General features: G+C 40.0%; 1 protein-coding gene across 1 annotated transcript; it reads left to right on the top strand.

Annotated features, from left to right (window-relative positions):
* Nucleotides 1-10918, top strand: LOC115980438 (putative pentatricopeptide repeat-containing protein At1g56570). Its single transcript, XM_031102687.1, has 3 exons — nt 1-621; nt 796-1486; nt 10743-10918. Exons 1-3 carry the CDS (start codon nt 1-3, stop codon nt 10916-10918), a joined length of 1488 nt encoding a protein of 495 aa, XP_030958547.1.
* Nucleotides 10919-14188: the final 3270 nt, after the last annotated feature.

Below are 14188 nucleotides of genomic sequence, written 5' to 3'. Positions count from 1 at the left end.
ATGAGCACTAAAAGACTACTTTTTACGGCTGATTTCCATGCAATCCCACCTATTATCCGAAACTCCCTTCAATGGGCCCACAACTCCACCACCCAATCGAACACACCTTTCTTGCCAAAGAGTCCTTCCATATTTGCCACAAACCTCATCAAATCGTACTCTGAAAGGGGCTTGATAAAAGAGGCGCGGATACTGTTCGATGAAATGCCTGAGAAAGATGTGGTTGCATGGACTGCCGTGATTGCAGGGTACACGTCTTGCAACCACTATAGCCATGCATGGGCTATGTTCTGTGAGATGGTAAGGAATGGAGTGGAGCCAAGTGCTTTAACTTTGTCCAGTGCTTTGAAGGGTTGTAAGAGCATGAGGGCTCTTTCATATGGGGCATTGGTCCATGGCTTGGCCATCAAGCATGGCATGAAGGAGTCTATGTATGTAAATAATGCACTCATGGATATGTATGCTACGTGTGCTACGTGTTGTGTTAGCATGGACGAGGCATGCATGGTCTTTCAGGAGATAAATGCAAAGAATGCTGTTTCATGGACTACTTTGATCACTGGTTACACTCATAGAGGTGATGGCTATGGTGGGCTTCGAGTTTTCTGGCAAATGTTGCTGGTAAGTACTTGAAACAACCTCAAATTTTATGAAAATACTTGGGTTCCAAAGCTCACTTGTTATTGTGCATCTACAATTGAAAAAGTTTCATTTAAAAAAAAAAAAAAAAAAATTCAGGTTTATATATCTCACACAATATACATTAAGTTCTTGAATTTATTTGACAAACATGAGGAAGCAGAACTCAATCCATTTAGCTTTTCCATTTTTGTTAGAGTCTGCACCTCAATTGGCTCATACACTTTGGGCAAGCTAATACATGCTGCAGTGATTTCACATGGGTTTGAAACCAATCTTCCTGTCATGAATTCTATACTAGACATGTATTGTAGTTGTGGTGGTTTATCGGAGGAAAATCAGTATTTCCATGAAATGAATGAGAAAGATTTAATTAGATGGAATACCTTGATAACTGGTTATGAAAGATTGGACTCTACTGAGTCTTTACATATATTTTCACAAATGGAGTCAGAAGGTTTTGGTCCAAATTGCTTCACATTTACCAGTGTTACAGCTGCCTGTGCAAATTTAGCAGTATTGAATTGCGGACAACAGGTTCATGGAGGAATTGTTCGCAGAGGCCTTGACGAGAACTTGGCATTGGTTAATGCACTTATTGACATGTATGCCAAGTGTGGGAGCATAAGTGATTCACGAAAAGTTTTTAGTGAAATAACTTGCAGAGATTTGGTCTCTTGGACTACTATGATGATTGGATATGGGGCTCATGGATATGGAAAAGAGGCTGTTGAATTGTTTGATGAGGTGATCTGGTCTGGTATTAGACCTGATAAGATTGTGTATATGGCAGTTCTGAGTGCTTGCAGCCATGCTGGACTTGTAGATGAAGGTTTGAGGTATTTCATACCTAGAGCTTGATATAGACTCATTATTATGATTCTTTTCTCCATAATCTAAATTAACTACAAATACATATTTCTTACTAGTTAAAATTTGGGTTTATAGTAAGAAAAAATATAAAGTTTAAAAGTGTGAGAAAAAAAAAAGCATAGAAAGAAAATTTTTAATGGAGGGGCTACTTTTAGTGTTGTATAAAGTATAAGGACAAAGGTTGAGTCTTGGTATAATGGTAAGTGTCATCCACCAAAAGTGACAAATCGCGATTTTAATCTGAGAATTAGCATTTCTAATTAATTAGAAATAAGATTGTCTACCATAACTTCTCTCAAATCCCCCACATTAGTGGGAGATTTGTGTATTGGGTACAATGTGAAATTGGTTATAAAAACGGTTATGTCCGTAGCATTGCCCTTCTATTTTCTGAGAGGATTCTCCACTTTAGGTTGGACTTCTCAACTATTCTAAAATACCCTTACATACAGATCTTAAAACTCTAAAAAATGTTGAGCCTAAAATATTGTTTTGGTCTCTAAACTTTAGTAACTTTTGATGAAGTTTAGGGATGTAAGGGATTATGTTCGAGGTAAGGAATTGTCTAGCAAAGAATGAAGTCATGAATACTATCCTTTGGATCCAAAGCTCCCTTAAAGGCTTAGCATTGGGGAGTTTTACAACCCCCCCCCCCCCCCCCCCCCACCCCCCCCAAAAAAATTCTATTTTGGCCACTCAAACATCAAACGCCATTCATTATTCAGGTTCTTAAACCTAAAAAAATTTACAATCTTGCTACAATAAATTCCTACTTTTAAACATTGAGAAATGCTATGTCCACAACATTTTCACAATACTTTCACAACAAATTTTAAGTAACAGGTTGTTATTGGCTATTATTAGAGGGTAAAAAGGTAATTTAAGCGATGAATTCAAATTAGAACCAGTAACAATTTATCACCTATGATTTGTTGTAAAAAAGTTGTAGATGTAGCACTTCTATTAAACATTACAATTTCTAAAACTAAAAAAATTATATTTTATTATCTTCTCTCTCCTCATACACTCTCTCTCCCTGTCTCTACCTCTTTCATCTCTATCCCTCTCAGCCCTTTCTCTCCTTTCCATCTCAGCCTCCCTCCCACTCTCCTCTATCTCTCTCTCTTCTCTGCTTCCCTCTCACTCATCTCCGCCTCCATCTCTCTCCAACTCCCACTTATCTACGGTGGATTTGTGGGTTTGGATTTGTGGGTTTCACAGTAGATCTAACTTTTTTGTGAGTATTTGCGGTAATGATGGTAGTTGATGGCTATGGTGTGTGGGCAATGGTAGTGTGTTTGGTAGCGGTGGTTGCTGTGTTTTTTGTGATTGGTGGTAGTGGCCTTTGATTTCAATTTGGTTTTTGTTTTGTTTTTGTTTTTTATTATTCATTTAGGTTTGTAGGTATGGATATGTGATTTTGGTGGTGGTGGTGGTGGTGGTGGTGGGCGTTGTGGTTTAGTTTAGTTTAGTTTTTTTTTTTTTTTTTTTGGCTACGGGGTTTGATTTTGGGATGGGGATTGGTTGTTGTGGTGGTGGTTGGTTTTGATTGTGGGGTGAGGGTTGGTTTTATTTGTGGGTGAAGAGAGAAAGAGACAAAGAGGAAGAGAGAGAAATTGCTATGGGTGAAGAGAGAGACGATGAGGAAGATAAAGAGAGTGAAACGAATAAAAAAATTAATAGTATTAGATTTAATGTGAGGAAAAAAAAATATTAGGTAAATTGTAAAATAGTATTGTAAAATAGATAAAGTAACTTCTGGTTGTTAAAATATATTTTTATTTTAACAAACATATCTATGAATACTCTTTACTTCCTACCCAGATCCCACAAATACAATCTTGGACATAAAAGGATTTCGCTTCGATATGTAAATGTAACAACCTAAGATGAAATTGCAATTAACCAAAAAAATAAAATGAGCTATTGAGTTGAGGTTTTTTACCTTCTGGAATGGTTCCAAACTTGCGCGGATCATACGTATTTTTGTGTTTCTAGCATTATTCAAATTGAGCTTATTACTAATAGTACAATATAAACTAATAATTTTCCTTAAATATAAACCATTTTATAAAAAGTTAATGAAAATTAAAAGATTTTCCCCTTCCAAATCAATCCTCCTTTTGTACATCTACCCCAGAAAAGGCAAACTTGGGAAAGTTTCTTTGTTCAAAATTCCTAAAAGTTGTGCAGTCAATCAGAAGAGCAGGACAGAAGAGTCATGCCGTAAAGGAGTTTAACTTCCTATGTAACAAAACATTGTCCGTTGTGGTGAAGCCCTCCTTCTTGTTCGTAACATTTAAGTCAACGCCGTCAACACCTCTTATCATATTTTAAATAGGATGAAAGCTCAAGCTGATCATTGATGGCCGCCAAATGCACAAGCGTATTTCCTTCTTTATCTTGCTCGTCGAAGAAACCCTTAAACATGAAGAGCCGTCCTACCCCTGTTGTCCAACAACTCGTAGATATCTGGACATGCTTCCACGAGTTCTTCCTTTACTGCACGATTTCCTTCCTTGGCCGCAATGTGAAAAGCACATAAACCTTCCTTGTTTCTTTAAATATACAAGGGAATTGCCCTTTTCTAAAAGCAGCTTCACAAATTCCCGATTACCCATATGCGCGGCAATGTGTAAAGGGGTCCATCCTGAGTCATCACCTTGTTCAATTGTAGTCGTAGATGGACATTTTTCCATCACTTCCTTCACAAAATCTAAGAAGATAGGGAAACCATATCGCTCAAGTAAGTATATGTTTAGAGGTCTTTTTTTTTTTTTTTTTTTTTTTTTAATTTTTAGGTTACCGTTGTTGGAGAAGAGAGTGGGGTTTGCACCCATTTTCTCTCTATGTTACTTAATACCAAGATGGTAGTGCTGGACCCAAGATTATGGATGGGAACAAGATTAAAGTGTTTGTTTAGGATACACTTATAAACTAATTTATTGTTTATTTTCTTACTATTTGCAGATCTCACATAATACACTTATAAACTAGTTTATTGTTTATTTTTTATTATTTGTAGATCCTACATAAGTTACATACTTATTTTATTTAACTTTTATAGTTATTTTACTTTAAGCAAAATACTAGAATAAATCACGCCAAAAACAAAGCAGAACTTTAGGTTTGGGGGGCCAACATTACACAGCATAGCCAAAAAAAAGTTTCCTATAGGACCAAATTAATTATAAAAAATTCTTTAAAAAAAAATCCTTCATGAAGTACATGTAATCAATACAAAACCAAACAATTAAAGTGAATTTCCTACTCATGCTACTATTTATAAATATAAATACATCATAAAAGAGCATGTAACAATAATTTAATTTAACTTTTTTTTTTTGAGAAACTAATTTAATTTAACTACTCATACCACTATTATCATATATATTAAAATAATAACACTTAAAATGTAAATAAGCTCACCAAAAGTCATACATCTTTAGTTTTATATATACTAGTTTATAATTTGTGCATATGTAAGATGCAACACGCGCGCGCATACACACACGTGTATACATCTAATCAAAAGTTACATCCACTAGCAGAGCCAAGATTTCCCTTATGAGTGGCAAGGTTCAAAGACATGCAAAATAAAAAGTAAAATTAATTTGACAAATATTAATTGATAACAATAACAAAATAAATGAACAATTATATGCTAATATAATTGTCATTCACAATCTAATATAAATGTAAAAACTGATTTTATTTTTTCGTACCTAGAAATTGATATAGACTCGTTATTATGATTCTTTTCTCCATAAGCTAAATTAACTACAAATACATATTTCTTACTAGTTAAAATTTGGGTTTACAATAAGAAAAAATATAAAGTTTAAAAGTGTGAGAAAAAAAAAAAAAAAAAAAGAGCAAAGAAACGAAAAATTTTATTGGAGGGGCTACTTTCAGTGTTGTATAAAGTATAAGGACAAAGGTCGAACCTTGGTACAATGGTAAGTGTCATCCACCAAAAGTGACAGATCGTGATTTTAATCTGAGAATTAGCATTTCTAATTAATTAGGAATAAGTTTGCCTACCATAACTTATCTCAAATCCCCCACATTAGTGGGAGATTTGTGTACTAGGTACGATGTGAAATTGGTTATGAAAACTAGGGGTGTCAATATTCGACCCAACTCGCGAACACGACACGAACCCAACACGGTTTTTTCCGGGTTAGGGTTGGGCCTTAATGGGTTTGGGTCATAAACGGGTCGACCTGAAATCGACAAGATAAGAAACATGTCATAAGCAGGTCAACTCGCGTAACCCACAATACACACGTTTGACACGCCAATTTATTTGTGTCAAACCCAAAATGACCCACTTAACACAACCCGTTTAACTCGTATAACAAATAAATAATTATTTTATTTTATATTTGTCAAATACCTTTTATATCCAACATATATTTTAAAAATTAAAAATTCACAAATCCTAAATCTCTAAACCCTACAAACCCTAAACCTCTAAAATTGGATGAGCTTGTGGAAGATGTTATGAACTTGGACATCAACAAAGAATCTATGGATGATAATCGTGGTCATAGTCAAGATTAGTCTACTGTTTGCTCAAATTCTTTCAATATTGATACTTAGCATTTGGCGAGTTCCAAGAATATTATATTTTTGTTGAACTATGTTATTTTATTTTTATTAAACTATGTTATTTTGAATTTGGGTTGAAGTGTTGCACTTCTTTTGGAGTGTAAAGAACTTATTTCTAGATGAATGTTATATTTTTATTGAACTATATTATTTTGAATGTGGGTCGAAGACTTAAAGTGTATGCATTGGTTTTTGGGATGTAAAAAAATAATAATTTATAAATGGATGTTATATTTAATATTATACAGGTTGAAATGAGTTGTGTTACATTCGGGTCAACCCAACACGACTCGCTTATTAAACGTGTCAAATGGGTTGGGTCAGGTCAACCCGCCTTATTAACAGGCCGGGTTAGGGTTGAAGGATCCTGACACGATTATTAAATGGGTCGGGTTAGGGTTGAGCCATTTAGTCTAATACCCCTACCTCGACACGACACGAACCCGACACGCTAACACGAATTGACACCCCTAATGAAAACTGTTATGTCCGTAGCATTGCTCTTCTATTTTCTAAGAGGATTCTCCACTTTAGGATGGACTTTTCAACTATTCTAAAATACCCTTACATATAGATCTTAAAACTCTAAAAAATGTTGAGGCTAAAATATTGTTTTAGTTCCTAAACTTTAGTAAAGTTTGATGAAGTTTAGGGATGTAAGGGATTTTGTTCAAGGTAAGGATTGTCCAGCAAAGAACGAAGTCATGAACCATACTATCCTTTGGATCCAGAGCTCCCTTAAAGCATTAGCACTGGGGTGTTTTACACCCCTCCCCCCCCCCCTCCCAAAATTCTATTTTGGCCACTCAAACATCAAACGCCATTCATTATTCAGGTTCTTAAACCTAAAAAGATTTACAATCTTGCTACAATCAATTCCTACTTTTAAACATTGAAAAATGTTATGTCCACAACATTTTCACAACACTTTCATAACAAATTTTAAGTGACAGTTTGTCATTGGCTATTATTAAAGGGTAAAAAGGTAATTTAAGCGATGAATTCAAATTAGAACTAGTAACAACTTATCACCTATGATTTGTTGTAAAAAAGTTGTGGACATAGCACTTCTATTAAACATTACAACTAAAACTAAAAAAATTATATTTTATTATATTCTCTCTCCTCACACGCTCTCTCTCCCAGTCTCTGCCTCTTTCATCTATATCCCTTTCAGCCCTTTCTCTTCTCTCCATCTTAGCCTCCCTCTCACTCTCCTCTGTCTCCCTCTCTTCTTTGCTTCCCTCTCACTCATCTCTGCCTCCATCTCTCTCCACCTCCCATTTATCTCCGATGGATTTGTGGGTTTGGATTTGGGTTTGTGGGTTTTTATGGGTTTGGATTTGTGGGTTTTGTGGGTTTCATAGTGGAATTGAATTTTTTGTGAGTATTTGCGGTAATGATGGTAGTTGATGGCTATGGTGTGTGGGCAATGGTAGTGTGTTTGGTAGTGGTGGTTGCTGTGTTTTTTGTGATTGGTGGTAGTGGGCTTTGATTTCGATTTTTTTTTTTTTTTTTTTTTTCATTTAGGTTGTAGGTATGAATATGTGATTTTGGTTGTTGTGGTTTAGTTTAGTTTAGTTTTTTTTTTTTTTTTGTTTTTTTTTTTTGTGCTATGGGGTTTGATTTTGGGATGGGGATTGGTTGTAGTGGTGGTGGTTGGTTTTATTTATGAGTGAAGAGAGAAAGAAACAGAGAGGAAGGGAGAGAAATTGCTATGGGTGAAGAGAGAGACGATGAGGAAGATAAAGAGATTGAAACAAATAAAAAATTTAAGAGTGTTGGATTTAATGTAAGAAATAGAAAATGGGATATTAGGTAAATTGTAAAATGGTATTGTAAAGTAGATAAAGTAACTTTTGGGTGTTAAAATATATTTTTATTTTTACAAACCTATCAATGATTACTCGTTACTTCCTACCCAGAGCCCACAAATACACTATTGGACAAATATGTAAATGTAACAACCTAAGATGAAATTGCAGTTAACCAAAAAAATAAAATGAGCTATTGAGTTGAGGTTTTTTACCTTCTGGAATGGTTCCAAATGGGCGCAGAAGTCTACGATTAATTATTTCATCTTTGCACATAGCGGATTCCCACAAAGTGTGGAGAAATAGCATATTGACGACCCAAGTGATAGTTATTATGGCATGACCATATCTAGTTGCTTTTCCATATGTATCTATTTTCTTTGGGTAGAGCAAATGTTCCTTGTTAATGTCTGCATTGGATAAATCAAAATTAGTAGCTTTAGAAAATAATAATAATAATAATAATAATAATCATACTAGAGAAATAAGTTTTATACACCTGACCAGACATTACATCTAAACTCATTTTGATTCTTCTAATATATATTGTAGGGTCTCTCTTTGGCGCCCAGGCCCAACAAGTAGGTGATTCTGGCCCAAGGAGCCTTAGACAATGAATTTGTAGAGAGCGGGTTACAGAACTAGGCCCTAACGAAGTGAGTGTTAGTTAACTTTGGGTCATGCAATGATTGAACGTAAGAATATCTCCTTCATGTCCACTGGATACTCGGTCCGAGGAGACGTGTGGGTGCCCTTCTGTTCCTGATCAAAGGCTATGGTCTTTCTCTCTCTCTTCCATTCTTTCTTCCACTTTTTCTTGTCCCCTTCTTCATGGGGACTCCTTTCTCTTATATGGCCCCCTTTAAGTTATCAGGACCTTACACTTGTTGATCATCTGGACCTTCACTTGAGTGTCCATCCCATCGGACATTTCCCCTGTCTTTCTATGAGTTGTAGCGGCCAGAAAAGTAGCTGCCCTGCATTTAATGTGGCAGCTGTAGTCTCTCCCTTGACATCCTAGACTCTCCTCCCTCTCCCGGGCTTCTGGGACTTATCCCTGCCAATAATACTCGTTGGAGCAATTCTTTATTGTTAGTAGGATGCATGTCTAAGCCGTACCTGGCACGTCCAAGGAGACATTCCTCCTCGGACCGACTTTTAAATAAGTTTGGGCCTATAAGAATTGGGCCAGGGGCCCTTTTTGGCACCCACACTTTCTCCTCGGACTGGGTTGAACCCTATAGAGGGCCTAAGGCCCATTATTTGATCTGGGGACTTTACCCCTACAATAGCCCCTCAAAATTCCGGTTCTTTCCCTCTCGTCCAAGGAGAAAAGGCGGGATTTTGACATTTATGGGGTCATTTATTGTAAATTATTGTTTCACCCGTGTGGAGGTACGGCCCCACGTGCCTCGCTACTGTTAATGGCGTTTCGTAACTCACGAGGCGCTAATTATTGCACCGACAGCTTTATGTCTTTCTAATCCAACGGTGGGGCGCTACATCAACGGTTGATATTTTTCCCATTTCTCTGGGCGAGAGTGAGCCCGTTCAGTTTCTCCCTGCTATATAAGATTTTCGGAGAGACTTGCTTCCATTTTTTGAAAGAACACTCAAGCGTCCCAGAGCACTCCGGCATCCCTTTTTACACAGCATTTGAAACTCTACATACACTCCCTCGAAGATTCCTAGCGAGTTCCTCACCCGTAAGTGCTCATTTCCCTTCCATTGTCTTTCCCGGCATTCTTCCTTAAGTAAATCTTCTTCGCATCACCTAGGGTTAGTGGGATGGGTAAGCTTGAGAAACTAGTAGACTCTCCGGCCGGCATGGAAGGCTTCAGGGCTAAATACCGTATGAGTAGGCCTAGAGTATGGCTCTTTGGAAGAAATCTTAATCAAGAGAAAGACGGGGCAGGTCGCCATTCCAATGATAGCCTTTGTGGAGGGAGGAATGACGATTCCTATGGGGAGAATAACTAGGAATTATTTGCGTGGTCATAGGTTGGCCCCCCATCAGTACGCCGCGAACATGTTCCGAATCTTGGGGTGCATAGATGCTCTAAACAAACAGATGAACCTCGGCCTCTCATGGCACGACGTAGCTCACCTATATGAATGTCATAGCCTCAACGAGTCGTATTACCTGAAATCCAAGTCCGACAAGGTGAGGCTGATATCCTGCCTTCCCAAGTCCAACAAAGGCTTGAAGGACGACCTTTTGATCATCTTCAAAGCATGGCACGACGGTATTCACTGCCCAGTTAGGGTAGGAACACCAGGTGGGGCATTGTAGGGTCAGATTCCTTGGAGGGGATCTTAGTCTCGAGTTTTCCTTTCTTTGTTTCAGTTTTGGTTTTGCTTATTTGCCTCCTCAGACTAACGTAACCCTTCCTTTGGGCTTTGCAGACAAGGAGCAAACAACTCCTAGGCTAAGTTTGGTCAACGTCCAAGCACTCAATTTCCTCCTAAGGTCTGAAATCTTTGTGAGCGAGGACAAGCAACTGTGTGTTGCTCCTCTAATCTTGGACTACGAGCCCCTTTCGCTCGCTCTAGTGGACGCTGGTCAAGCCATCAAGGCTGGAAGTCCCCGATTAGCACGCATTGATGTCTCTATACCAGGTTTTCTTACTCGGAGAGACCTACCTCCCGTCCAGCTGCCTGCTCAGCGTGTTCTTCCTGCGAAAGTTGCCCCAAGAGAAGGAGCTGATTCCTCGCACTCATCCCTTGAGGTTCAGATTGACCAATTCCACTTCTCCAAGGAGGGAGAGGCGTCGGCCAAGCTTATAGAGCTCTCAGACTCTGATTCGGACATAAACCATGCCTCGGTGGCTCCCAACCTTGGTTTGGTAATTGCACAAGTTGATACTAGCCAAGAGATCGAGGAAAAAGGCATGGATCTGAAGCCAAGGTCTGGTTTCAGGGGCTTCTTGTCTAACAGAAATAAGGGGCAGTCTTCCAGGGATGCCCCAAAGGAATAGGCTACATCCAAGCCCCCTCCTCCTCTTCCTCCCACAACTGATCCAACACTACAGCCTCTTCCCAATTTGAGGCGGAAGAGGCCCGTGGAAGAATTAGAGGAGGGTGAGGTAGGCCCTCAAAAGGCTAAGCACCAGAAAAAGGGCAAAGAGCCCAAGGAGAAAAGAACTAGGTCCGTTGACAGCCGAGACGAGGTGGCTATAAGGAGGGAGCAGCGGACCTGGTCCCCGTGCCTCGAGTTGGATGGCGCCCTGATTTCATGGGACGCGACTCTGTGGGAGTCCCAACGAGGACAGGCGTCCTACCTGGCTGAGGCCCTGTAGCAGCCCCTTCTCTTGCCTCGCGATATGGAGGAACTTCGGGCTACTCAGCAACCGGACCTCTTTATGTCACTAAAGAGAGACATAGCTATGGTAAGCAAAGACTTCCATTATTCAGTTTCCTTATTCTGTATCTGTCTATTCTGTATATTCATTATTTTCTTTTAGTTAAACCTCCATTACTCCGATGCAGGTCACTCAACAAATTTTTGTCGCTGAGGAGTGGGCCAAGAAGGCTCGCGAAGATCTGAACACTAAGGCTCAGTCCCGCCTCGCTGCTGAGAAAGCTGCCGACGCCTTTAGGCTGGAAAAGGATCGCCTGAATAGCGAAGTGAAGGATGCACAAAAGGCTCGCGCTAGTGCCGAGGCCGGACTCAAGACCACAACCAAGCAGGCTGAGGATCTGCGCCAACAGCTTCATCTGTCCGAGATAAACCTCGCGACTGAGAAGCAGATGGTCTCAGACCTCAAGGCTGAGCTATTAAAGGCCAAGGAGGCGGCTCGCGTGGCCAGGGAGGCGACCGAGGCTGCGGTGGCAACCTCATATGAATTTGGAGTAAGGGATACTGAGGTTAGGCTGACCGAGGAGGTGGCTACCATATGTAGGGATTACATTACTATGTCTTGGGGGGTAGCCTTGGATCGGGCGGCAGTTCCAGCGGACTTCAATCTCAAGAAAGTTGAGAATATCTTCTTTCCAGAAGATATTCGTGAGATTCCGGACTCGGTTCCTCCTGAGGAGCCCCTCCCTGTGAAGGTCACAACCTCGAATCCCCATATAAATGAAGCTGAGGAGATGCAACCGATTGCAAAGGACAAGTCGCCTGAGGATACTCTCACAATTAGGGATGTTGTCGCGCAAGCCAAGGAGGCTGTTCCCGAGCCCAAGGCTGCAGATGATCAACCTGAGCCATCAGCCCCTGCAAAGAGTTCTACTCAGGACCAGGCCTTAGGACATTAGTGTAGGACTTTATTTGTAGCTGCCTTTTTTATCTTTTACATTTTGTTCTGCTAAAGTTTGTAAAAGAACGCTTTTTGGACTTCAATGAATGATGTCATTTTTCTTTGAATTTTGTTGCACTGCTTCCTTTTCTGCTTTCACCATGAATGAATTTCTGTTATGCTACTAACTGTTGAGAACCAAACGTTATTTGAGTTTTAAACAATGTGGTCAAGCATGAATGAATGTGTAAGAAAAATGATAGTCAATAATTAGATAAGACTGCTTCGAGGTTAATTTCCCCCAAGCCTGTGGTCCGAGGAACTAGGTAGGACTTAGGTTCTGTTTAACACTTAGAGAAAATTGCACAGTTGTTAATTTCCCCCAAGCCTGTGGTCCGAGGAGCCAGGCAGGACTTGGGTTCTGTTTAACACTTAGTTGAAGTTGCATTCTAGTTAATTTCCCCCAAGTCTGTGGTCCGAGGAGCTAAGCAGGACTTGGGTTCTGTTTAACACTTAGTTGAAGTTGCATTCTAGTTAATTTCCCCCAAGTCTGTGGTCCGGGGACCCAGGCAAGACTTGGGTTCTGTTTAACACTTAGAGAAAATTGCACAGTTGTTAATTTCCCCTAACCCTGTGGTCCGAGGAGCCAGTCAGGACTTGGGTTCTGTTTAACACTTAGTTGAAGTTGATTTCTAGTTAATTTCCCCCAAGTCTGTGGTCTGGGAAGCTAGGCAAGACTTGGGTTCTGTTTAATACTTAGAAAAAATTGCACAGTTGTTAATTTCCCCTAACCCTGTGGTCCGAGGAGCCAGTCAGGACTTGGGTTCTGTTTAACACTTAGTTGAAGTTGCATTCTAGTTAATTTCCCCCAAGTCTGTGGTCCAGAGAGCCAGGCAGGACTTGGGTTCTGTTTAACACTTAGTTGAAGTTGCATTCTAGTTAATTTCCCTCAAGTTTGTGGTCTGGGGTGCGAGGCAGGATTTGAGTTTTGTTTAACATTTAGAAGAAGTAGTTGCACAGTTGTGTGGCGCCAAGAATTACGTCTTTTATTAATAATAGTACATTTTCAGGTTATTTACATTCCAAGGGCGTGGCACTACACGTTCATCCAAATCTTCTAAAAAGTAGGCCTCTAGGCCGGCTATGGAGGTGATACGATATGGGCCTTCCCAATTTGGTCCAAGTTTTCCCCACGCAGGATTTCTCGCAGTGCCTAGGATCTTCCTCAATACCAGATCCCCGGGTGCCAGGGGCCTTAGCTTCACCTTGGCATCGTAACCTTACTTGAGCTTTTGCTAATAGTAGGTAAGTTGGACCATTGCACTTTCCCTTCTTTCCTCGATGAGGTCCAAGCTCTTTTCCAGAAGTCCGTTATTAGTACTGGGGGCAAAATGCGCTGGTCCTCTGTGTTGGGAAGTTTATCTCCAGAGGAATAACAACCTCGACCCCATAGGTCATCGAAAAGGGGGTTTCCCCTATGGACCTACGAGGGGTGGTGCGGTACGTCCACAAGACGTGGGGCAACTCTTCTACCCATCTTCCCTTCGCGTCGTCTAACCTCTTTTTTAACCCATTCACAATGGTTTTGTTGATGACTTCATCCTGCCCATTACCCTGCAGGTAAGCCGATGTGGAGTATCTATTGGCAATTCCCAACTCGCTACAATATCTTCTGAAAGTTTTACTATCAAATTGGAGACCTTTGTCCAAGATCAAGGTGTGAGGGATTCCGAATCTAGTGACGATGTTTTTCCAAAAAAATTTCTTGGCATCAATGTCTCTAATGTTTGCCAGCGGCTCAGCTTTGACCCATTTTGTGAAATAATCCATGCCGACAAGAAGAAATCTTTTGTTCCTCGCTGCTTTAGGAAATGGTCCTAGGATGTCTAGGCCCCACTGTGCGAATGGCCAAGGGCTGGACAGCGGATTAAGGGTTTTTCCTGGCTGATGTATATTCGGGGCGAACCTTTGGCACTGGTCGCACTTCTTTACAAATTCTTGCGCCTCTTT

Source organism: Quercus lobata, chromosome 3 (assembly GCF_001633185.2).
Source record: "Quercus lobata isolate SW786 chromosome 3, ValleyOak3.0 Primary Assembly, whole genome shotgun sequence".
Taxonomy (NCBI): Eukaryota; Viridiplantae; Streptophyta; class Magnoliopsida; order Fagales; family Fagaceae; genus Quercus; species Quercus lobata.
This window is presented reverse-complemented; position numbering and strand designations above follow the sequence as displayed.

What these genes read in the sequence shown, in the direction of transcription:
- LOC115980438 (XM_031102687.1), top strand. Translation starts at nt 1, where the DNA reads ATGAGCACTAAAAGACTACTTTTTACGGCTGATTTCCATGCAATCCCA. An exon ending in TTTTCTGGCAAATGTTGCTG is followed by an intron (nt 622 to 795) that starts GTAAGTACTTGA and finishes GACAAACATGAG; the next exon opens with GAAGCAGAACTCAATCCATT. An exon ending in TGAAGGTTTGAGGTATTTCA is followed by an intron (nt 1,487 to 10,742) that starts TACCTAGAGCTT and finishes TCTCAGACTCTG; the next exon opens with ATTCGGACATAAACCATGCC.